Genomic DNA, 25,559 nt, shown 5'->3' with positions numbered 1-25,559 from the left:
GGCACTTGGGGTCCCGGTGAGGCAGGAGGCAGGCTGTGGTGAGGGCACACGTTGTGAGGACGGGACGGGACAGGGAGCCATGCTCCCAGAGGCCTCTGCCGCCGAGGGGGGTCCCTGGGCGCCGTATCCCGAGGTGAACGGGCAAATGTCGGGGTGCCGAGGTCGTCCCCTCTACGAGGAGAGGGTCCGAGCGTCGCGGCCGTGCCGAGCCGTGCCTGCCCCCTGCCGGGCCGCTGCCGCCGGGCGTGGCCGCCCCCCGCGGCTCCAGGTGCCGCCGCCTCCCGCCCGCCATTGTGCGCGGCCGCGCCCCGCTCGGCGGCAGTGGGCGGGCGGCCTCCGTCCCTCTCCCTCCTTCCCTTCCCTTCCCTTCTCCTCCTCCGCCCTCCCGCCCGGCCCGACGCCCCGACAGTCGCCGAGCCTGCGGTCGCGGGAGGCGCCGGCATGGAGGGCGACGGGCTGGAGCCCGAGGTGAGTGCGGCGTGAGGCGGGGGTCGGCGGTGTCGCCATGTCGCTACCATGTCCCCCCCGTCCCGCGGTGCGACGGCGCCGGGGGCTGGCGCCCGAGCCGAGCCGCGCTGTGCGGTTGGGGCTTTTGTGCGTTTTTTAATTTATTTATTTTTTCCTTTACTTTTGGGGGCTTCGAGGGAAGTGGTGCTGGGGAGGGATGAGCAAGAGCAGGTCGCCCCCGGCAGCCCCCTTCGTGCCGCCGTGGAGGTCGGTGCTGGAGGGCTGCGAGCATCGGGGGGCAGCGCTTTGTGCAGAAATAGATACGTGTGCTCGGCTCGGACTGTCGGCTAACGAAGTCACGGCATGTCCGTGCCTACACGCGAGTTACGCGGCGGGCGAGCCTGTTGTTTAATCGATATGACACTTAATTCCTTTTTTTTTTCCCCCTTCCTTTTTGTAAAGCAAGCTGACTTAAATGCGTGGATTGCTATTGTCGAGCAGCGTGGTTGCTTTCATTTCAATAGGTCCTTAGGTGTAACCGAGACTACCCCCCTCGTCTGCTTTCCACCCCTGCAATGCAGACGTGACCTAAAGATGAACCGCGCACAGTAGCCGTGTGCATTTCGGCTGAAATGAGTGTTGTCACTGCTTTCATAAATGTTAATAAAGGTTTGCTTGCAGCACCTTAGAACACCTGACACCAACCATCGTTCAACAGAGCTGGGGTTTGGTGATATGCACGGGTACAACATGCACTAAGTCCTAGTGGCTCACACCTTCTGCGCTTACTCTTGTTTTTCCCCTTTCTGTCATGAAGGTTGCCACAAAGAGTATTGAAAGAGAGCTCATCTGCCCAGCATGCAAGGAATTGTTCACTCACCCGCTGATCCTTCCATGTCAGCACAATGTCTGTCACAAATGCGTGAAAGAAATACTCTTCACAGTTGAAGACTCTTTTGCTGATGGGGGTTCTGAATCCTCTAATCAGAGCAGCCCTCGAATTCGAATCTCATCTCCTAGCATGGATAGGATTGACAGGATTAGTAGATCAGGTACGTATCTGAATTTTGCACATTTTTCTGATTTTATGTATTAGGGTGACTTGAGGTGAATGGTATCTGCATAGGTAAAATCTCATCTCAGTACTCCTGACATAGTTAAATAGATGACATGGGGTTAGTGCTGGTCTTGTTCATTCTGTGGCGAGAACAATGGGAATGTTTTAATTTTAAGGACAGTGCACTCCATTTCATATAGAATACATTTGTCTTTGTGGCATCTTGTAAATGCTTGTAGTCACTGTGTTTGTTTATTCCTTTATTTCAATTTCTGTTGAGCATTAAGTTGTAGATTTTGGCAATTTTGTTGTCTGTCGATAGCACTGTTCTGCCTGTTCTGCCAGATCTTGGCCAGCCTAAATTCTGCAGTATGGGCTTCCCTCTGAGTCTTTGCAGGCTTTACAAATGATAGTGTTTCCTACCCATTTCTTGATATTTGCAGTAAATTGTTTTCCGTAGATGGTGATCATTGCGTGGTTGAAGAACTGGAGGACTTGACTGTGAGAAGAAAGAGCTAACAGTTTCTTTCAGCGCCTGCTTGAGCCTTTAAGGAACACTTAGCTTGAGAATTCATAATGCTCTTTGTAGTATCATAATATACAGATTTTGACTCTGCTCAGCTCTCTGTCTAATCCGTGTGTAACATGATCAGCTCTTACACAGATATATTGGAAGCACTTTGTGCGTGCTACGCTTCTTAAAAGAAACCTCACCTTGGATATTAGGCTTCATGCTGAAAAAATCATCTGCTATAAAACCACACTGCAGTGCTCTGGGAAGTCACTCACAAGACACACCCTAAATCTGTATCTTTCACTTCATAGATCACAAACAGTCATCCTCCCCTTCCCAGTTTTCAAAGTTCAAAATCACTGTCTTCTCTTAAACAACACTTAACTCATTTATACAGATACTCTTTCAAATTAGTGTGATAAGCAAATGCTGAATCTGCCGTAGCTTGTCTGACTGATACTTACACGATGTGAAGGAATTTCCAGATGGAATGGGCAGTTATCCTTATTCCAGCCCTATTTTCAGGGACTGGGATGGACAGCCCTGTGGTTGCTGTGACCACTACACACAGTCCGCCCACTCTTTGTAGCTGCAGCTTGATGCAAGCTTTGACTGAAGAGGCCACTGGTAGCCATGTCATCCCAGGTGGAAGTCTGCTTGCTTTTTTGTCCGCAGTATGCCTTGTATTCTGGTGTTGCTACGTATGTATGGACTAGTGGTCTCGCTGGTTTCAGCTGCAGCTGTTGGCTTTGTGTATTTACAAAGTGAATTTTGGAGCCCCAGTGGAACCTGAAAGGTGGCAAACAAGCCATGGGTGACCTCCTTGTGAAAATGGGTGTACAAAATGTGCATGGGGAGCTGTGTCCTTGTGCTGCGTTCAGCAGCCTGAGCAAGGAGAGGAGGTAGTCCTTTCTCCCCTGTCAAAACCTGCCTTCAGCTTGCTCCCCATCAGCCAGTAGCAATGATGACCTAACACGATGTGGTCCTTCCATGGTGCATAGCACAGTCCACCACCCTGTGCACTGAAAGAGGCAGAGGCTCTGCTGAGAAGCTGATGCTGAATTACTGCAAGGAACCAAATGCTGTCACATCCTCCTGTGTGAGTGTAGTGGAAGGGAGGAGCAAGGAGTCTTGGAGACTTGAGAATTACGGTGTGAAGAGTGGAGTCTGCAGTTCTGCAGTAGTTGTTGGCAGCCTTTTTCACAGGGTTTTGTGTTACTGCTTTATTACATCCTTTAGAGCAGGGCGGGAAAGACCCATTTTTGGTGCTGCTGCCCCCTGAGATCTATGCAATCAGTTTATTGCAAGCATTGTCCTTTTCAAATCCACAGCAGTCGGCCACCATCCCAGCAAACTGATAGGCAGTAACGTGTTATCTGCTGAACTGACCTGTTAGCTGAGAGAGATAAATGCTTTGCTAATATCTTTGTCCCCATTTGATGAGCAGCAGGAGAGTGCTGGTCCCTCGAAGTAATGGGCTTCACCCCATTCCCCCTGAAGAGTGTTGGGCAGACGCACATCATAGGAGAATTACCATCCCAGACAGTTCAGATTTGCAAAATGAAAAGCATATGGAAATGGGAGCTTTAACAAATACGTTTGGACATTCAGGTTATGCTGTCTTTGCTTCTGATGTTACAGGTATTACAGCTCTTTTACTCTGTGGAGTGTGAGCTCTGCCCTCACAGGTTTGGTACCAATAACGTTCATCCAGCTTGCAACTTACATTTGTACCATTCATGTCCTGCATCTGAAGAAACTACATCCTCTTTCTTAATTTGTTCTGTGATCCTCAGTGGGATTTATAACAGAACAGTTTCATGAGAGCAAAAAATCACAAGGCAACATCCAAAGTGGGGCTTCACATGTATACAAAAGAAACGAGAACTTCTAGTAGGGGTGTGCACGGCATGTCACTGTCAAATGATCGCATTTGAGAATGTGTGAAATCTTCCTCCTGTCGTGTTTTTTTTCTTTCTTTCTTTCCTTCTCTTTTTTTCACATAAGAAATTCTTAGTACCTTCATGAGGAGTACAATCTATTAAAAACACTTTTGGCATTTAAATGCTTGAGTGCAAGAAAGAACTGGTCCACTTTCTGTAGTTGTTGTGCGCACACAGCTTGCATTTACGAATACGATTTATCTTGAAATAAAAATGCCGCAACTGGTAATTGAAATGGAGTGTACGTTCTTAAAATCTAATGTGCTGGTTTAAAAGAACACAATATATGTTGTATATAAAATAATTTTGACAAAAACTTGCTGTATACAAAATGAAAATAAAGGGTATTTCTTACTGCTAATCTGTCGTAATGTTAGTGTAATTAAAATGTTGGTGTAGTTAGAATAAAGCATGTGATGCGGTTATGTTGACACTTCTGCAGAATTGATGGGTGATGCAGAAATTGAATGTTTGAAATAGATCTTTTTTCCTCTCTCGTCTCTTCTTTCTCCCTGTTTCTTTTCTGCTCAAATGCTACAGCTGTGTCATCGTGCTAGGAAATTAAACACTCTTTCATTTCAGCCCTGCAGTGTTTTATCAGCTCCAGGAGGGGAAACAGTTGATGCTCTTCATTTGAACCATTGTAAACCAATGGTGTATTTCTCTCTTTTTTTTTTTTTTTTTTCATTTTCTAAACAGCTTTCTGTTCATTGTTCGCAGCCTCACAGAGGAGGTCTTTTGGGTGGAGAGGTAGAAATGCTTCACTTCTTGTATTGGCTCTAGATAGTTTAGTGTTTAACTCTAGAGTTAAATATTGTTGGTTAGCATATAGCTTTCTGTCAGTGGTCAAGTCCACAAAATGGCTTTTACAGTGAGCAAAGGTACAGCAACGGACTTACATTAGGAAAGCTTTTCATTCTGTTTAGCACTGACTTAAAGGTCAACTGGACTGAAATTCAATTAAGGGTTGTTTTTTTCATGTGTATGCATGGGTAAACATACTTTGATACGTGCAAATAATGTAAGTTCTCTCTTCCCCTTAAAAATACAGCAGTTTATGCCTATACTTTTTAATTTTCACGAATTTATATACTCAAGTTTCAGTAAAACTACTGTCTTACTAGCAGTGAAGTGTTATTGTTTTATTGATCTTTGTAACAATTAAGAGGTCATAGTTTGCTGTCACTTCTAAATGGAAAGTAAAACCAGTTCTTCACTGTATCTGAGCTCCTTAATTGCCTGTGATAAAGAAGCAGACTGAAATTTATACCTTGTTAATCTGAGTAGGTAGTTCTGGATCTGGCAATTCAGTACAAGGCCTGAATGTGTGAGGAAAACTAAATAATTAAAACTGATACTCTTGTAGTGTTTGGTGTGCTTAGTGACATAGTCAGGTTGAAGGAATAGCCAGTGTCTCTTGGTTTGAAATAAATCTAATTACTGAAATTGAGCTAGTCTGAGCATCTCAGCCACTGTTTGGGCTTACTATCGTAAATATTTCTTCTTTGGTGTCAAGAAAAAAAAAAGCTCCATGTTGCCATAATATTGGCAGACACGTGAGCAATTGTTAAAGGTGCTGTGTCCTTTGAGAACGGAATGAACAGAACTAAACACAAATCCAAATTTCATACTCAGTGTGAACAGCAAAGCAGCTAGTAGGACATGGGCATTCGTTTGCATCAGGTGAAGACTGGAAGTGTCATAAACCAAAGATAGTATAGTCAGACTTCTCAGAAAAGCTGTCTTTATCTGCCTTTTTTGCACAAAGCACCATTGATATGGGGAAGTTTAAAATATCTGAAAATGATGTTTTGCAGCTACTGACTTTACATCTTTTTTTTAATTTCTTCCTAAGCATCCATCCAAAAGCATTAATTGAGTTTGGGGTGGCAATAGACATTTACATTTTTAAAAACTTTTATGAAAATCCAGTTGACTTTTAAAATACTCCTTTTTTTTTTTTTTAACTCACACATTTAACTTCCATGTCTTCCATTATCATGAAATGCTGGTGATACTGTTCACTTGGAAAACACAATTTTGTCTTTAAGATGTCTTATCCCTTTGCAAACCCTGAGGTACAGGTTGGGCTTTTCCGCCTTTGAAGTGTTGGCACCTCTGCTTGGTGAGAGGAAGTTAAAGCATAAGGCATATGTAAGGTTGCTCTCTGACTTGAGTCTTTACAGTCTATATTGTAGTATTTGTGGGTTTGGAGTCTAAGTCTGAGCACATGTTGTGCTTATTTTTTAGGTTGCTCGTAGAGTTACTCATTGCAAGTGAAGTGGTTTGTGATGGGAGGTTTCTTGTGATGATTCCTAATATTTGTACAAAATACATACTTGTTTGTTGGAAACCAGATTGGCAAAATGTAAAAGACAATATGGGATCTGAGTTCCTCTGAGCCACACATCTGAGTACAAAACTCATGTTTTTTGCTGTGTGAAGTGCTTGCAATTCAGTTTTAGCAGACTGAATGCAAGGCAGACAGGAAGGGTATTCTCCAAGTAATTTATCACTTAATCAGCGCTTTCTTTTTAAAATACAAGCATATAAAGCTTGTATGCTTGAAGAAAGTGGGCTACTTCATGCTGCATGTTAGCATTAACACTTGTTAGAGGCAAAAAAAAAAAAAAAAGGATGTTTCCCTGCTTTGAACTGCAGTAGTGGCAGGGCACGCGGAGGAGCCGAGGAAGCACGCTCTCAAGTTTTAGAGCAGGAAGCAACAAACGTGGCTCTGAGAAAGCTGTCAGCGAAAAGGGATGAGACATCTTAAGACGTGCGGGGCTTCCCTGTAAAGAAGAGTGTCACCAGTTGCTGCCGAGCATGGCATGTGACGATGGTCTGGTTTTGTCCCACGACTGGCAGAATGAAAGGCCTCAATTGGACTGCAGCTGAGCTCACCTTTGCGTTAACAAACACCAGTCCCACGCGTGAGCCGCCTGGGCCAGACTTTCAAAGCATGCTCCTGGATAAGAATTTCAGATTGTATTTTTAAACTTGACCACTGCACCGTGTTTTTTTTTTTTTTCCCTTGTTTTCTTGCTTTGTCATTGCTTGCTCTCTGCTGTAGTGAACTGCTTGTAGGCAGTCCCTGTACATACAACACTGTGCCATTATTTTCTTAGTTTTAGCAAATGTAAGTGCTCTGAATCCCTTTTTATAGCTATTGACTGCATGGCACTGCATGCAAAATCATCCTTTTGTTTAGGCCATTGTACAAGTCTGTGTAGAAGGTCTCTCTCCGTTTCTGTGCACAGTGCTAGCTTGGAGCATACGTTTAAAGATAAAGTTTGTGTTTCACTGCTGTTCTGTGCATTGCATGTGTGTGTTGCTGTGTATGCCAAGTTACAGGTATTGCAGGACACGCAGTTTGGGTAATTAATTCACTGCAAGTAAGTACCAAAAAAAAATTAAATTTCAAAAATTAAAGAATCCACCAAACCTCTGCTTCCCTTAGCCAGAGAGTTGTGCGTGGTGACTTCGGTCATGTGTATTGTGTCCTGTAGATGTGATCTGGTGGTTCTGCTCAGAACCTGCAGGAAGGTGTGGGACCAGCAGAGGTGTGAGACTGCCAGCTAGTGCATTCTTATTCATGCTTCTGGATGTGGTTTCTAAGCTGACGATCATACATAACTATCACAGGGCACATTTCAAAGGCGTTCAGAGGAACTAGTTCCTTGTGGGGAGCGTTGTTGGGTTTTGTGTGTGTTGGTTTTCTTTTTTCTTATTAGAGAGACTTGAAAGGGCACACTAGGAAAGGGAGTTGTGAAGTGTTGGGTGAAGGGGCTGTAGAAGAGCAGTGCAAAGGAAGTGTCTTTTTGTCTGGTGTCAAAGGATGCTTCAAAAATAAATGAGGCATCAACATTTCTGAAGGGAAGGTAATGACTAAATATAGATAAGAACAAATTTCCCTTTCTGAAGAAGAACCCATTTCAAGACTAAGAATTCAGGTTTGTCACCTCTATTCATGAACTTGTTAGTTACAGCAGCGTGCAGTCCTCTCAAAGGGATTTAAAAACCATGCTCCAGCTGCAGAGGGTAGGTTTTCGTTTCTTTGTAAGGTGAAGCAGAGAAGGTACACATTAGGCCTATATGCTGGCTTAGCCTGTTTCAGAAATCCTTAAGTGACTGCTTTTTGATCATCATTCCCCTTGTGTTCAGGAGCGAGACAGGGATACGCTCCCTGTTTGGTAGCTTTAAGAACATCGTGCTTGCTGTAAATAGCTTTTGGGTCTGCATGAGGCTCCAGAGGCTCTTCTCAGCTTGCAGCTTTACTCAAGCCTTCAGTTGCTTTATTTGAGAGAGGAGGAGAAAATTGTCTGTAGTTACTTGTCCATAGCTATGGTTCCCTAATTCAGGGTGGAGGAAACTCTCAAACTTCATCATCTCAGTGTCTCCCTTGGTATTTGAGGCTTATTTAGCAGTCCTCCTTTATCAAAGCCTTTCAGCCAGGGAAGGGCTAGTCCCTATGCTGTGTATAGCTAACGTAGATGTTACTTAGGTTTGGGAAGGCACAGATTTATTGCTGTGTAAAGCCTCTGGCTGGTCAAGGCCACAAGTTGATGCAGTCCCCTCCACCAAGGATGAGCTCTGAGCAGGAAAGGACCTGTTTTTGCTCGTGTCTGGCAGTGCAGTGCTTGCTCTGAAGAAAAAGGTGGTGGCATTGTTCTAGTGTTGCAAGAAACAAAGCTGCAGGAAGCAGAAGGTAGAATTGGAACAGTTAAATTTATCTTAACATAGAATTAAGTTTTAGAGTAGTTTGTAGTGTCCCCTGGACTCAAACATGACAGTACCTTCTCATGGCAAACTTACTCTCTTTGGCTTGGCAGAGTGTGTATGAATTAGTATTGATTGTACTGGTTTGGATGATGTGCTACAATAGTTTGGAATTGGTTCATAAATTCCCGTGCTTCTGCCTTTAAAACCTAAAACTCTTCTGTTTGTGCTCCTTCTAAATCAGGATTTGCTGTCTACACAGGCAGAAAACGCAATTCACTGACTCCTAGAACAACTATGTTTCCTTGTCCTGGCTGTCAGCATGACATTGATCTTGGAGAACGTGGCATCAATGGCTTGTTTCGCAATTTTACGTTGGAAACCATTGTGGAAAGACACAGGCAGGCAGCCAGGGCAGCCATAGCTATCATGTGTGACTTCTGCAAACCTCCACCTCAAGAATCCACGAAGAGCTGCATGGACTGCAGTGCAAGCTATTGCAACGAGTGTTTCAAAGTACACCACCCTTGGGGAACTGTGAAGGCCCAGCACGAGTATGTCGGACCAACCACCAATTTCAGACCCAAGGTGGGTACACTGTATCTGAGGAATTTGGATTGCTGTATTCAGATATAGCTTCAGATGTGTTTGTGCTGCTGCAGGGCCTTTTAAGGAGCAGTGTTGCTTTATTGAGTCCTGCTGTCATTTTTGGAGTGAATCATAAACTTTTGTTGTTTTTTAAAGTAGTTGCTGTTGAAACATGCATTGAGAACACACTTCAAGGGGACCATAAAAATAAGGATTTGGGATTTTATTTTTTTATTTTTTTACTTTGGGTAATTGATTGTGTTAATTGTCATTTGAGATGCTTTTTCTGTCTTCTGTTTTTTTTTTCTTTTTTTTCTTCTAAGACTTACTCATGTTGAATATCTAGAGGGTCTCGTGGGTGAAGTGGTGATTGGTCACATCTTGGCCGCAGTCATCGTGAAGTAGCTGAGTTTCAAATATTTGGTGACAGGAGAAAAACTGCCACCAAAACTTCAGTCCTGGGTATGGGGAGAGCAGGCTTGCTACTGATCAGGGAACAAGTTGGTAAGGTCCCTTGGACCTTACCAATGTCTGCTTTTGAAGACATTGGGGTCCATCAGTGCTGGTCACTTTTTAAGTACCACCTCTTCAGAGTGCAGGAGCAGGAAATCACAAGTGTCAGAAGTCAAGCAGCTGGACAGAAGGCCAGCTTGGCTGAGCAGGGGTCTTATTCTAGAGCTTAAGTGGGAAAGGAAGGTGTATGGACACTGGAAGCAAGGTCAAGTGACGTGGGAGGGCTACAGAAATGCTGTTTGCCATTGCAGGGAGAAAATCGGTGCAGCTGAAGCTGAATTAGAGCTGAAGCTGGCCAGTACTGTGGGGGACAACAAAAAGGGCTTTTAAAAGCATGTTAACAGCAAAAGGAGGACCAGAGATGGCATCAGTCTGTTGCTTGATGAGGTTGGTCACCTCACAAATGGGGATGCCAGTAAAGCAGGAACATTTAATGCCTTCTTCCCATTGTTTTTAACACCGAGGATGGCCCCTGAGACCCCAGGAGCCTTAATTCAGAGGACTGTGACTGTGAGAATGACAAACTTCCAGCTGGCTCTGAACTTGTGTGGGATTTGGTGTATCAGGCACAGCACTGCTAGTTGGTTGAGGGAAGGGATAGTCCTGCTCTGCTCTGCGCTGTTGCGGCCTCACCTCGTGTGCAGTTTTGGGCATCAAAATACAAGGATGTAAAACTATTAGAGTGTTCAAAGGAGAGCAGCAAAGATAGTGAAGGAGCTACAGGGCATATGAGGAGTGGCTGAAGTCCCTTTGGATGTTTCGGGCCTGAACTTGATCCAACACAAACATCTTTTTCTGACCTTCCTTCTTGCATCTAGCAGTGACTGAGGATGGAAGTTCAGGTCTCAGTTGAAATTACACCTAGCTATTCTCTAGCTATAGCAAAAGAGACCAACGTAATGGCAAAATTTCTACTTCACACACTGCTGCTGCATTCGGACAAAATGGAGTGCCTGCAAATTGATGTGTTGTTTCTCCTGCAAAGTGTGATGCAGAGCAAGGCTGTGCCCTGTTGGATTTAAGTTGGACGATACGAGGAATTGTCATGTCTGCCATCTCCCTAGCAAAAGACCACAGCGGACCTTAGTGTCCCTGTATTTGCTGCATACCTGTGGCTGGTGATGAGGCTGTGGGCTGATTTCCGTGGATTTCCAAGTGACAGTGATGCTCGGGGCTAGCACTTGCTGGAGCAGACTAGCTGTGCTCACATGTTGCTGGGTCTTGGTCCCATGCAAGTTGTGTCATGGTGTGTAGCTCTACGTGTATGTTTTGGGGCAGGGCATGGGAGCAAGGTTAATTAAAAGTAGCCCCAGTAATGACCTAGTTTCTAGTGTATTGCTTCTGTCCCTAGTATAGAAGGGATGTAGCATAAGGAAAGGCTTTTAAGGTGAAGCTAACATTCCTTTACTCCAAGCGAACATTCCAGGTGTTCCCAGGGTCCATCCTGAGGGGGGAAGGATTGGGTGGCCCCAGAGCAGGCTGACCCTGGTGATGAGGAAAGTAGGGTCTGACGCACAGCGTGCATTGGTCCAGGTGCCCCTGTGTCCGTGATGTTCCCACCAGCGTCAGCAGTGCTCGTGTTCAGGGAGTTCTGATTCACTTAATTAAATTGGATGTTGTACATTGTGTAAGAAGCTCTTTACTGACGTTCTGTCTTCTGAGGCTGGAAGAATTTGCGACTCAAGAAGTAGTGAGCTTGGAGATGGTGAATATCTGGAATCATGCAGTTGGTGCAGTTCTTTCTAACATACCCATTCCTCTTAACAGCAAGCGTGTGCTTGAAATGCTTTGAAATATGCTAGAACGTGGCTAATTTTGTGAAACGCCACTTTATCAGGTAAAAGTGAAACTTTGGAAGATAGCATACAAACTTTTAATTTCACCTGCTGATCTAAAATGATGTACCAAACATAAACTTCGCTTTTGTGGTATCGCAACCTTCACTGCAGAAGTATTTCTAATTAAAAATGCCAAAACCATCTGATGATCTTTTTGTACTCTTGCAGGTACCACATGTTGTTAAACTACATGTAGATTAAAACTAGATTTAAAAATCAGTAGCTGAATTCTGAATTCTGTTGAAGGAGAGCAAAAGGGGGAGAAATAGTTCTGATATCCGTGACCTTGATAAATCACATAAACGCTTGATGTAGCTCTTTAAAATTATAGGTGGAAACAGAAGTATTTTTTAAAAAATAAAATAAAATTGTAGATATAAAAGTACATTTATGTTGTTTAAAAATGAATGTCCTAGCGACAGCAAATTAAGTTTACTTTTTTTGAGGATTGTTTGATTTTAGTCTAAGGAAAGTGCATTTTTCATTACAGTCCATTGTTAAGACCAGAACTCAATATGTGGAGTATTTGTTAGTCTCCAAAGCAATGTTCCCAGTAATGACTTTAACTTAAAACTAGATCACAGAGCGAATTGTAGCACTGGGGGTGTGAGGGGAGCATCTACCTCTTCTACCTCTTACAGCTTCCAGGCTGTAAACTTGATTTACCTAAGAGGTGAATAAAAATATGTGGTTTCTATTAAGTGTGGCTAGACGCTTCTGTGGAAAAATGACTTCCATGGACTAAGAGATGACTGCAGTTCTTTGGAGATACCTGCTTACACAGTTGATTTTCCCAAAAGTTTCCTTTTTTTTTTAATTCACTAAACAATGATAATGAGATGCCTTATCATGTGTGGGATCGCTTATTGTGTTCTGCTTAATGATTGTCTTATGAACCAAGGTGCTAGTGAGACTAGTGTCTCTGGCTTCTTCCCCATAGTCTAAGATAACGTTTGGGGTTTGAGAGTTGGTTTCACGGATGGTCTGCGGTTTAGTTTAGTGTGTCCAGATTTGTGCCACTGGCAATTTTTTTCCCCTCCCTTGTTATTTTTTTTTTTAATGTTAAAATTAAGAGATGACATTTTTAATGGCTCAGCTGTTGGCAATGATGTCTTGTTCTTTCTGTTCCTTTGACCCAGATGTAGTCTTGCAGTGCTTTGGAATGAGGCAAAAGGATTTTCTTAATCTTTTCCCCCTTTTTAGGTGTGTGTATCTGTTGTTAGAGCTTGGAGTTGAGTTGCACTTCCTCCCCCCCCCCGCCATTGAGTAGTTATTCCAACATATATGTTCAGTTTTCAAAAGATGATTTTGTGAGCACCAGGTTTTTCAGGCTACTGTCAAAGCTGATACTTGGATTAGAACTCGGCACAAACAACCTGTAATTGGAGTCAGAAAAAATAAATGAAACACTGGAGCCTTTTGTCTTTAAACAGACAGGGACTGGTGGCAGAGGTTGTATTTCACTTGTTGCTCCAAGACCGGTAGCCACATGGCTGAGCTGAGTCTAGTTTTGATGTAAATCATCACTGTCTTATGGCAACTCTTTGCTTTAAGAAAGAGATCACGTCAGTTTCAAGACAGAACTGAGAGGCTGGCCTGGACACGGTTAAATTTGAGAGGGTGGGGTGTGTTGTATATTGCATTTATAGCCCTGAATATGAGTACAGGGAGCTTAAGGCATGCAAACCACTGTAGGGATTAGCAAGAAGGTTAATTGCAGTATGGAGGCTATGGGATGTGTACATGGTCATTGCTACATATTTACTTACTGTAGACCTCACTGAAACTGTGTTTTCATCTCCTGGATGAACAAATATAAAAAGACAGCAGGTAAAGTGAATATAAAAAAAAATCCATTGTGGCAGTCAGATGCTGTAGGATTGATGTTTGTTTTAATTGTTTGCTTTTGGAAATATACCTTAATTCTTTGCTTTCTTTTTTTCAGATTTTAATGTGCCCGGAACATGAAATGGAAAGAGTAAACATGTACTGTGAAATCTGCAGAAGGCCTGTCTGTCATCTTTGTAAACTGGGTGGATCTCATGCAAACCACAGGGTAACAACGATGAGCACTGCCTATAAAACACTGAAGGTAAAAGTAAATGTTGTTTGACCCAGCCTTAAGAATGGGAAGAGCACTGAGCTTCTGTTTTAAGGACAAACTGCCTCTGGCAGGAAGCCTGGACATGTGCTTGGAGGACACTGAGCTAGTCATGAGGCATGCTGTTGTGCAACGTCTGTTAATGCACATACTAACATGCCATGGCACATGCCTGAGAAAACAATTGTGTATTCTATGGTGGCTGAAGCATAACCACTTCAAAGGGCCTCCGCCTTAATTTAGCCATCTGTGCAGCAGAGCTGACCCTTTCAGAGAGTTTAAGGTGTTAGTGCTTTACAGTCTAGCTTATACCACTGAATGTTTTCAGGTTGGTTTCCTTGTGTGTTGGGTGAGCTGACACATTAAAGGCACCCTGGAAAAATATGAAACTGAAGTATCAGTTGGGACATTGTATGTTTCTGAAGCTGCATAGCTATTGATTCCCTAAGCGTAGTACAATAATAAAGACTTGAAAACAATATTTTGTTATTAGAGAATGATTTCAGCTACCTTCTGTTCTTCCTTTTCTTTTTCCTCTTGCTCACAAAAAAAGAGAAAATGGAAGAAACAAAAAAGAAAGTGGAAAAAAGGACGAGAGAGGACAGAGGGGGAGGAGAAGGAAGAGAGAGGATGGAGCTGGGGGGAGACCAAGCCTTCCTGCCTTGTGCTCTTTGGCCTCCTTGCCTGTTTGCAAGGCTGTTCCTGTACTGATTGGAACTCTTTCAAATAGGGAAGTGCATAAGATAGTGCTCCATACCTCTAATTTCTCTAGCAAATTTTATTGGAAATGAATTAATAACTAGGAAGGCTTTTTTGTAAGTTGTGGTAATGTCCATAACTTCAGGTTTCTCAGACAAGAGAGCATGATTCCTTAGTTTGGGAAGGAATGAGCCAGCTTAGGTTACTGTATCTTGCATGTGCTCCCTGTCTTGCTCAGAAAAGTCACCTGGTCTCCCTCCTTGCTCATCCTGGTTTATCTAGCAGTTCTCTGCAGTGTTGCCTTCTGTAACTGTTGGCAGTCAGTCAGCCCTGTAACAAGATAAACCGAACACTTGCAGGGTGACCACCTGTGCTGGTGGTCTATTTGGGTGGGAAATGCTTTTTGTTCTGCCATTTTGCCATTTTATTTTGACAGGAAAAGCTTTCAAAAGATATAGAGTATCTCATCAGTAAGGAGAGCCAGGTGAAAGCTCACATTTCACAGCTGGGTCTGCTGCTGAAAGAAACAGAGGTAAGAATGACTTGTTGGTTGGAAGGGGATGGTCCTTGAAGGGATTCAGCAGGGACTGGAGCTGTTCCTAGCACAGGTTTTTATTAGCTAACTGAAAATACAAACAATCTCTGTACAGTTTGTGTTAGTCCTGAACCGCGCTTTTTCTACAGTAAGAAATCTAGACAACGTACAGAGGGAAAGCAAGTTTTAGGTGCTAGTGTAAATTCAATTGAAATAAAGCTTATTTGATACCTTACCCAAGGAAAGCTGGGTTAAACTTAAAGGTCTGTGTATTAATGGCAGTGCACGATTCATGCTTTCTATTTCTCTTGAGGATGTTGCAGTAAAGTCAGAATTAAGGACAAAAACTCACCATAGGAGAGTCAGAGCTGGGGACATTCTCTGCATACAAGCTGAAACTCTGTGACAGAAATTGCGGGAGGTCATGTCCCTGCCCATGTCTTAGTGCAGACCATATCTGTGCTTTATAGTTCTTTTTTAGTAGTTGAGGTGGGCCTGCTGCTGTGAGGGCATACGTGGGAAATGGGTCTAGGCTCCTGATGCAAGATGATAAGGGAAGATGGAAAACCTTCTGAGGCTGACCTGCTTTTATAGTGCTTTTCCATGAGCTGTTTAGGCAGAGGAATGTCCTGCATAATTCAAGGCATAATCAGAGGAATATTTTTCTGCCCTTCGTCCTCTGTGTTAAGATGATAAACACTTACTAGTTCGGGTGCACTGTTGCTTGCATTTTCAGTGCTTAACAAAGCTCATAAGTCTTGTCACTCAAACAGATAACTAGATTGCTGAGATTGATAGCTTGAGAAAGCTTAGGTATGTTTCTATACAAAGCCACAGTCCTGTGGAATCAGTTTGAAATGTATTTTGTTCCCTCCTAGTGCAAGGGGGAAAGAGCTAAAGAAGAGGCATCTCAGAGTTTTGAGAAATTAATTCATGTTCTGGAGGAGAAGAAATCTGCAGCTCTTCGGGCAATTGATGCATCTAAGAATTTAAGACTGGACAAATTGAGAACCCAGGCAGAAGAATATCAAGGTCTCCTGGAAAATAGTGGCCTCGTGGGATATGCTCAAGAAGTACTTAAAGAAACAGATCAGTCCTGTTTTGTTCAAACAGCAAAACAACTTCATGTCAGGTATCTCAATTACCTTCTGGTGTAGATAAACGTTCTGCTGTAGGATGTCTGGTCAAACATTCTCTTGACACCTGCTAGCAAGGTTCTGAGTGCAGTACCTTGTATTGCAGAGCCCCATGACTGGTCCAGGTACAGTTCAGAAGAAATTACTGCATTACAGTGTGCACTGAATGGGTTTTATCCTTCAACAACATCCAGCCCTGTTTAGTAAAACTGCAATGGAAGGGTGGTCCGTTCAGCTCACTGACACATTCCTTTGTTCAGTGATTATATCAGTTATTTGCAAGTTAATCAAACAGGTCTCTTCTGGCTTTAAACTTTTGATCTTAGTAGTTGTTCTCCATTAGCACTTCACATCTACTTTGTTCTTTGAACATAATGCCCCAAACAGTCAAAAATACTCTGCCATCTGTTTGTTATCTTCACATGTGTATACAAAAGGCTTTTAAATTTTGAATTTAAATTCCATCTAGTGAGACAAATTCCTGGGAGACTTCAGTAAGTACACGAAAACAGAACATTTTTTAAGCAAAACCTAGCATTTTTATTTTTAAAAATGCACACAAACTCCCTTTTCTCTCTTCTTCTGTCCCTCCGCTCCTGTGCTTTCAGAATCCAAAAAGCTACTGAATCTCTGAAGAGCTTCAGACCAGCAGCTGAATCTTCTTTTGAAGACTTTGTGGTGGACACTGCCAAGCAAGAACAGATCCTTGGCGACTTGTCCTTCTATTCCAATGGTAAATTGTGACAACATAGGTTTTACATGAGTTACAGCTTTAAGGGCTTCTCTAGAAAGAGCAAGATTTATGCAGGGGTGAAGTTGCAGAACTCAGGCAGGTACCCTGACTTGCATTGTTATTCTGCCTCCGTGATCCACGTGGCATTACTTGTCAGCAGTGACAGTTTCAGCTTTGACAGGCAAACTAAGGTGCCATCAACTTCAGTACCAACTTACATTGGCTTCCAAAAACTGTAGTTAAGTAAAACTTATGTTAGTAAGTCTTAGTAGAATCTTTCTGCATGGCAGAATAGTTGTGGTTTTTTGCTGTTTTTTAACTGCCAGCACAAATAAAGGGTACAAGTTTCAAATTTAAAGCAGAAAGTAAGTGATTTATTTGTGTGCAGGCACAGAGCCATCCTCACCTACAATCTTTACCTGTGTGTTCCAGATTATTTTTTTCTTCACTGTGCTAAGCTGCTGAATAAAGGCTTGTGTGGAAATTCTAAAATAACGTATATCTAAGTATCTAAACTTCAGGAATTTTCTCCTTAATGTTTGGTGTTCCAGGTCTGGAAATACCAGAAATCAATGAAGAGCAGAGCAGAATATACAACAAAGCTGTGATCAGTTGGGAATCCCCTGGGAAGACAGACTCAGCTGATATCTATGTTCTTGAGTATCGTAAGTTTAACAGAGAAGAGGAGAATGTGATGTGGCAGGAGATCGAAGTTTGCAGCAAGAGCAAAGTCATATCTGATCTTGATGACGACAGCAGCTATGCTTTTAGAGTTCGAGGATATAAAGGGTCCATCTGTAGCCCTTGGAGCAAAGAAGTTATTTTGCATACACCTCCCGCTCCAGGTATTGTGTTTTCTTATTTCCACAAGGTGCTGAATCTGTAGGTATTAAGAGCTGTTAGGTGATTTCCAGTAGATCCTGGACTTCTGTTTCATTATTGGTTGCATACATGTGTATAAGCACTGTTAATAAACAGGCTAATTAACAAACTGAAACTATTAGCTTGCATGACATTCCTGGTAGCTTTTAGAGATGAGAATATCTAATGCTAATTTGTTAAAATGTAGTTTATAAGAGCAGAAGGCCAAAAATATTTAACTAACAAGAAATTCTTGGAATACTGTTTTTTAAGTTTTTAGCTTTCTTTTTGATGACAAGTGTGGGTACAACAGTGAACGTCTGCTGCTCAACCCAAGAAGAACTGCTGTGGAAAGTAGAGCTGGATTTCCTCTACTGCTAGGAGCTGAACGCATACAGGTTGGATGCTACACAACTCTGGATTACATCATTGGTGACACTGGGATTGCCAAAGGGAAGCACTTCTGGGCCTTTCGTGTGGAAGCCTATTCCTACCTGGTGAAAGTGGGAGTTGTTTCTAGCGCCAAAATACAGAAATTGTTCCATAATACCCATGATGTGACCAGCCCGAGGTAAATTGCAGGCTTGTGCATAATATGTTTTATATAAGGATAGGACTTTTTAAAAAATTATTTTAAGAGCAAATCTAGTCTCAGTTAATAAACAACATGAACCAAAACAGTGGAAAATAGCTTGAAGCAATATGGTGTGTGCTGGTTGTCCTGTTCCTCTCCCTGCTCTCTGCCATTAGTAGAAAAGTGTTCTAGTTACCCAGGTTTCTTTTGCCTTTCTTTTTTGGAAAGAAGTCAGGTTTGTACAGATGTCAAGATGTGTTAGTTAAAGCAAGAGGGGGGAAAAATCTGTCAGTTGCAAGGCTGAAGCAATTGTCACTAGGCTTAATGCCCTCAGCATGCTGGATTTTGGCAGCCATTCAGAGGTGCAACGTTCACTGTGCATGTCTGTGTATCTTTGCTGTAGCTTGCGTCACGATGCATTCCAAGTCACTGGTTTCTCCCAGGCTATACACTTACGTATAGTACTGGGAGTGCTACTGTGCACAAGCCAAAGTACAGAGGGCAAACGAACTCAAAGGTTTCCAGCTCTCAATTACATCTGCAGTAAGCTTGGATGTACCTAGGAACTGGAGGCTGGGATGGTATCACATGGGGGCTCTTAACTTTGAATCTAAGAGATGTATTTGCTTTCTACTATACAACATACTGAAACTGAAAAAACGCCAGTGTCTTGAGTTGCTTAGTCAGGTGGAGCCTTTTTGCAAATTGAGAAATCAGGTCCTGATTTCTGGATTCCTTTTTTCCTTAATCACAAGAATATCTGGAAACCTTCAGCTATTGCTTATCCATAAAAATAAATAAATCACCACCAAAAATGCAAATCTACATAGGACTTGCCTGCATAGAAGAATATTGACTCTTGTGCTTCTCTGGTCTATCTTTATCTGGTGACAGAGGCTGGAGGAAAATGTGTAGACGGAGCAGATCTGGCTACAAATTTCCCCCAGCTACCTGCTGGGACACAGGTGTTCAGGGAAGCATCCAGGCAGAGCGTGATTTTCTTTAAAACTTAAAACATTAATTGTTGTGTTGTGAAGGCAATGCAGTACAGTAGCAACATGAAAAACTCACTGGACAACAGTAATGTTAAATGTATTTATTGATGATGTTTAACATTGCGTAAAATAAGGTTAAACCTATCCTGCCTGTAGTAGTGAGTCATATTTGCTAAATTACTTGCCAAGTTAACTAATTTGCTATACCTATAGGCTCTTTAATGATTACCTAGCATAGATACGTTCAGATAAATCTGCAACTTAATAGTTCCTTAGTAAAGCCTTCTGTGGTCTCATTCTCATTAGCATTCAGCTCTTACTAGGTGTTTCAAGTGGCCCAAGTGAGTGCTCACCTATGAAATGCATCTTCCCTTCCAGCATAGGTGTATTTTTACCCCGCAAGGTTTTGTTAGTGATCATGTGCTGTTACCTGTGTAACACAAATGTTCTCTCTAGTTCACAGTGCTGGCAATGTGAACAAGTGCTGCCCAAATGTGACAAGCAAATGGTTGTTTTTCCGTTCTAGGTATGAACAAGACAGCGGCCATGACAGTGGGAGTGAGGATGCCTGCTTTGACTCATCACAGCCTTTCACGCTGGTCACTTTGGGCATGAAGAAGTTCTTCATCCCCAAGGCTGCTGCTGACCCCAAGGATGCAGCGAGCAGAGTCCTCCCTCTGCCCTCTTGCCTGGGGATCTGCCTTGACTGTGACAACGGCAAGGTGGGTTTCTATGATGCTGGCCGCATGAAATGCCTCTACGAGTGCGAGGTGGACTGCTCGGGCATAATGTACCCAGCGTTTGCCTTAATGGGTAGCGCAGCAATTCATCTTGAGGAAGCCATCGCAACAAAGTACTTGGAGTACCAAGATGACCTATAGGGTGGTGATCTCCTCCTGTTGCTGTTTTGAGATGGAAAATGAGAACAGAGGTGTCCTACCCTAGTTTTCAGTCCTGATTAATTACATTATACCTAAGTGCTGCACACAAGCCTTTGGGTCATGTTTTTGTGTTTGTTTTTTTTGTGCTTTTTTTTTTTTTTTTCAAACAAATGATCCAGACACTTCCACCAGTAGGAGATGTTCTTCCAGGAGCACTCCTGCCTTCCTTGTGACCTGTGCAATGCTGATCTCCACAGACTTTCCTCCCAGGGGGAGGTGAGGAGGAAGCTCAGCTAGCAACCAAAATCACTTGTCAGGGTGGAAATCTGCCTTTTATGTAACTTAAGTCCTTACACAGTCAACTTTGCATTTAACAAAGTCAAAGCTGACAATGTGTGATTGCCATTATTCTTTTAAGAAATCTGCCTGAGTGCATCTGAGGGGTGAAATGGTTTCTTACTAACCAATGAGCACCCTGGAGGTGGTTCTTTGAGCACTCTATAACTCTTGCACAAATACAATACAAAGCAGTGAGAAATGAGAATTGCAGTTGAACATTTAGGCTGTATTTGGAAGGAGGAGATTAAACTAGAAACTGTATTTCATATATGTTTAATGTGACTGTAAGCTGAAACTCTAGTTCTGACACCTGTTGTGTAGTTGGTGGTATAATGGTAAGTTTCTGTACTCTTCCAGGTTTTTAGTGTAGGCAACATAAAATATATAAAGTGCAATTTGACCTTAAACAGACTTTAGAGTCCAAAATCAGAAGTATTTGCATGTGTGAGTAATAGTAACCTGGTATTTAGGGCAAAAGCAAACGACTTATTGACATGACTAATAACATGCAAACTTTTAAAAATTCAGGTACTTCTGTTAATGTGTTTCTAAGTTAAATTTTTAGTCTAGTATTGGCTTGTTTTTAGTAATAATCATAAAAATGCACTGATTAAGTTTTGAGACTCAATTTCTGCCTTAAAGGATGTTTCTGTTCAAATTTCTGTTCTTGTGTTTAAAAACTGTATCATGAAGTAGTGCTTGCACCTGTTTGGAAGTAATCTGTGTAAACAAAAACCAAACAGATGAGTACTTGCACTGCTAATTTGCATTGTGGAAAAATAACTTCTAAAGTGAAGGATGTTTCTAATACACACTTGGTGCTTTCTGAATTGGGGATATAATGTCGCATCTTGATGAATGTGTGTGAAGTATGCTTACTAAGTACCTGTATATAGCTGTAGAGCAATGAACTGGGACCTGAAAATCACAGTACACTTAAATGAATGTAAGTCGTAGTGCAAAACCTTAGCTGTGCTTTGCTGTCTGAACTGCTGTGCTGACGAGTCTGCCATGCTCAGTGTCCTCTCTCCTAAGGCTCCATCCAGTGACCACTGTCAGAAAAAAACGGCAGAAAGGAAAACTGGTGGAAGGTGAATACGACAGCTCTTTGGGGGCTAGAAACGCTCAGCAAGGGCAACCTCTTGTGTGTGTCTCACCACAAACATTTTCTGCCTTATTAACGCCGTGTAGAAGTAAATTCTAGAGCTTTTTGCCTGCTGATGTGAGAAACACTTTGATACCTCAGGCAGCAGTGCTGAAGCAATGGGTGTCTCGTGGAACTTTCTCCTGAAGGAGAAATGGCCAATTGTCCCTCAGTCGTTACTCTGTAAGTCTTCTCTTTTTGTAGTAATTGTCATAGCCTGCCTTTCCTGTTGTACCCACCCCTTCGTGTTTGGTAGCCTGTGTAGTTTCTCACTAAATATAAGCAGTTCTGTCCATGTGAGCATCCTGCTGCCCTCTCCTTCTCTTGCCTTCTGAGACTGACTCTGTACAGACACTTCCTTCTGTGAAGAATGACAGAAGTCCTGGGATTTGCTTATTTCTGTAGTCTTAAAACTGTATTTGTCTTTTTTTGGCCAATATTAATATTTGGCCAAGTATTAAGCTGATGTGCATGGATTTACTTCTGCAGTGTTTTCCACATGATCCTTACGGTTAGCTCTGAACAAGACGTGCACATGCAGGGCTTCTCCACCTGATACACTAGCTTGCATTTAAGGTTGAGTTTCATCTGCCAACTTACCTAGTCACTTGGTACTGCAGGCCCGCTGCAGTTCTCCAGTCACTTCTAGTCTTGATTGTTTGGAGAAATTTTATAGGGCACACAATTGCAGTCCATTTTGTTTGCTTCCTTTTCCAGATCTTGCAACAATTTATGTTGTAATGAGACATCAGCTCTCTTCCCCTCTGTTGAACATGTGCTGTTCCTTCCATTTATCAAACCATAGTTAATTATAGAATCATTTAGAATATCTTGAGTTGGAAGGGACCCATAAGGATCATCGAGTCCAACTCCTGGCACCGCACAGGTCTGCCTAAAGTTTAGACCATGTGACTAAGCGCACAGTCCAAACGCTTCTTAAATTCAGACAGGCTTGGTGCAGTGACTACTTCACTGGGGAGCCTGTTCCAGTGTGCGACCACCCTCTCGGTGAAGAACCTCTTCCTGATGTCCAGCCTAAACTTCCCCTGCCTCAGCTTAACACCGTTCCCACAGGTCCTATCACTGGTGATTAGGGGACCTGCCTCTCCACTCCCCCTCGCGAGGAAGTTGTAGACTGTGATGAGGTCCCCCCTCAGCCTCCTCTTCTCCAGGCTGAACAGGCCCAGTGACCTCAGCCGCTCCTCATATGTCTTCCCCTCTAGGCCCTTCACCATCTTCGTTGCCCTCCTCTGGACACTCTCCAACAGTTTAATGTCCTTTTTGTACTGTGGTGCCCAGAACTGCACACAGTACTCAAGGTGAGGCTGCACCAGCGCAGAGTAGAGCAGGACAATCACTTCCCTCGACTGACTAGCGATGCCATGCTTGATGCATCCCAGGATACAGTTGGCCCATAATTATTCAGCTACTGAAAACCCTTACATTTTAGTATGCTCTGACTAGATGATTCATGTTCTTGTGAGCTCAGTAAGTCAAACAGACTCAGGAGACAAGATTCTCTTTTCAGTAGCTGTGACTTGTCCCAGTGCATAATTGTCATTTTTCCATTTATCTGCCGAATCTAGTATCAGCATAAGGCTACAGATTATAGGATTGGATTTCCCAGTCTGTTGTCCCCAGATCAAATATCTTTCTACAGGCAAATATGTCATTATTTTTGATTATTCTGTTTCATAAATTGGTCTAAATTACAGGTTTTGTGTTTGTTAGCTCTCCACAGTTCCACATTTGGATTCTTTGGAAGCATCTGAACCAATATCACCAGGCTTCAGCATTTCATTATGTTGTGAAAATATTCATAAACTATGCACATCATCTTAGATACATGAAGACAGTCCCTCAGGCTCATTTATTTAAAAAAAAAAAAAGTACTGGTTTGAGAATACAGAAGTAAGGGAAGAAGAATTCAGGGTTGTTTTCTGCTGTAGCTTTACCTTACATTCATTTAAGATGTGCCCTGCTATGCAATTACTTATTTTACTGGACACAGACTGATGCTACTTCAAACATTTATCTGCCTTTTGATATGTCTGTTTGTATTTATCTCATTCTGAGTTTAAAAATTGATAACACTTTTGGTGTTGAATCCTTTGGATGTTTTCATTGCAGTACTACACGGTGCTTGCTCCAGCTTATTAAATAGAAACTTAATGTCAGAGGCAAATGATGTTTTTCCTCTCCAGTGGGAGCGTCACCTTTCAGAAACACAATTCACCAGTACTTGCCTATACAGATACTTATTTTTCCAAAACAAGTTTCTTCATACAAAACAGCACTTTACAATGTAGACTAAGCTAAGAATGGTGTGATATTGTGTGGATCTTTGTGCAATATAGCTGTTGGTGACTACTGTGTGATTTGCAAAGCTCCATGCAGGTGTGAATAATGTAGACTCTTTTTAAATATCTAAAGCTTTAACAAAAAGGCCTTATTTAAAAAATATTCTGAAATGTAAATGTGATGTCTTTTTCCTTTTTTTTTTAAATAAAAGTTGAAAATACAGTAGCTTGACTGTTCATATTATTACATCCCATCTCTGAAGTATCTCAGCTGAAGTAATGTTTTTGGGAGTAGATGAAAACAAGTGACTTGGTGGGAGAAAGCAGTGCTTGTGGTTTTCAGGTCTGCACCTATACCTACCCAGTATGTCTGTTCTTCAGCTGCTGAAGGAAGGAGTCTAGTTAGCACCAGCTGCCACATGAGGTTCTTGAGATGTCAGGAATGTGGGTGCCCAAGACTCCCTCTTCAGTTAGCAGAGGGGAAAACATATCAAAAGAAACTGTCTCAGGCATTTTCAAAATACACCTGCCTGTCCTTACAGTGGAGGCACGTGGTACTTAGCTGTCCAGGCTGAGCAGCCCAGCCACACAATTTCAGTGAGATTGGGTGGATCCAGCACCGTGCTTGATTTGGTCTGCAATTCTGAAAACTGGTACCAGTGCTCAAACCTGTATCTCTGAACATTCAGCGTTTGCATTTTGAGATGTTACTGATTTCAGGGTGTTTAAGTTACAGCTTCTGTTGGTTCCTGCCTTTGGAAGTGTTGTGTGTGCAGCTGTGAGCGCTGGAGGCTGTTTGCAGTGAACGTCTTGTGAGCAATGTTAATGCAGTTAAAACAGCTACACAGCTACAGTGTGCGTGTCCATGCTTTTTTATGAGAAAAGGGCTCACACTGCTGGGAAAGCAGGAGCATTGAAAAAGAAACGGTATTCTGCTGAAAATTCCCAACTTTCTGATACAACAGCCAATCTCAAGTATGTTGTTCAAAGGTGTAAATGACAGGTTTGCTTATCGCTTTGAGTAAATCTGACCCTATAAAGAAAAGAAGGGTGGCTGAGGAAGCTTGAAAAAAGACTCAGGCTGAAGAATATTCTTGGAGGCACATCAGCACATGAATAAAGAGTTTACTGACACTTCCTGAAATGCTTGCCCTGAGGGGGTTGCCTGTTGAGTGAGTGGTCTTTGGCTCAGCTCTTGCTCAGCAACAGTTTTCTGAAAGCTTATTTTAAGGTGCAGAGAAGCAAACTGTACAACGGCATGAGAGAGACCTTCAGTTTACACGGGAGTCTCAAATTAGGAAGAAATGGAAGAAATAATAAGCCTTTTTGTGTATTTATTGCCCAACTATAAACATTGCACTGGGAAACCCAACTTGGCATGAAAGGATCTGTTTGTTTTAGCTAGCCTGCCTGGTTTGACAGGCTTAGTCCTTGTTCTTAACCCTTACATTTCTTCTGCCTCCTGTTTCCCGTAAGACATTGGCAAAGAAGAAATGGGAGGCTGGAACAGTTGAAAATAACGTTTTTCTCTAAATCAGTTCTTTCCTGCCTGTTAATTAAGTTCTGCCCCTCTTCCTCCTGCTCCACTACAACCACATCAGCTTGGCTGTGATGCAGTTACTGGATTTTCTACTGTTTGCTCTCA

The 25,559-nt window shown here is 42.6% G+C and overlaps 1 protein-coding gene across 4 annotated transcripts; it reads left to right on the top strand.

Annotated features, from left to right (window-relative positions):
- The first annotated feature begins 238 nt into the window (after positions 1 to 238).
- TRIM36 (tripartite motif containing 36) lies at positions 239 to 21,791 on the top strand. Of its 4 annotated transcripts, none has more exons than XM_040540673.1 (10): positions 239 to 468; positions 1,265 to 1,499; positions 8,922 to 9,265; positions 13,562 to 13,708; positions 14,853 to 14,948; positions 15,830 to 16,083; positions 16,696 to 16,820; positions 17,372 to 17,665; positions 17,955 to 18,252; positions 19,777 to 21,791. In XM_040540673.1, the coding sequence occupies exons 1-10, from the start codon at positions 442 to 444 to the stop codon at positions 20,129 to 20,131; spliced, it is 2,175 nt and encodes a 724-aa protein (XP_040396607.1). In that variant the 5' UTR covers positions 239 to 441; the 3' UTR covers positions 20,132 to 21,791. The 4 variants fall into 4 exon arrangements, with proteins under 4 accessions (XP_040396607.1, XP_040396609.1, XP_040396606.1 ...); XM_040540675.1 differs by having other exon boundaries at positions 255 to 468; positions 8,940 to 9,265; XM_040540672.1 differs by lacking the exon at positions 239 to 468 and adding an exon at positions 532 to 594 and having other exon boundaries at positions 8,940 to 9,265.
- The last annotated feature ends 3,768 nt before the right edge of the window (positions 21,792 to 25,559 follow it).

Source organism: Cygnus olor, chromosome Z (assembly GCF_009769625.2).
Source record: "Cygnus olor isolate bCygOlo1 chromosome Z, bCygOlo1.pri.v2, whole genome shotgun sequence".
Lineage (NCBI taxonomy): Eukaryota > Metazoa > Chordata > Aves > Anseriformes > Anatidae > Cygnus > Cygnus olor.
The sequence above is the reverse complement of the archived record's forward strand: the minus strand, read 5'-3'. Positions and strand labels throughout refer to the sequence as shown.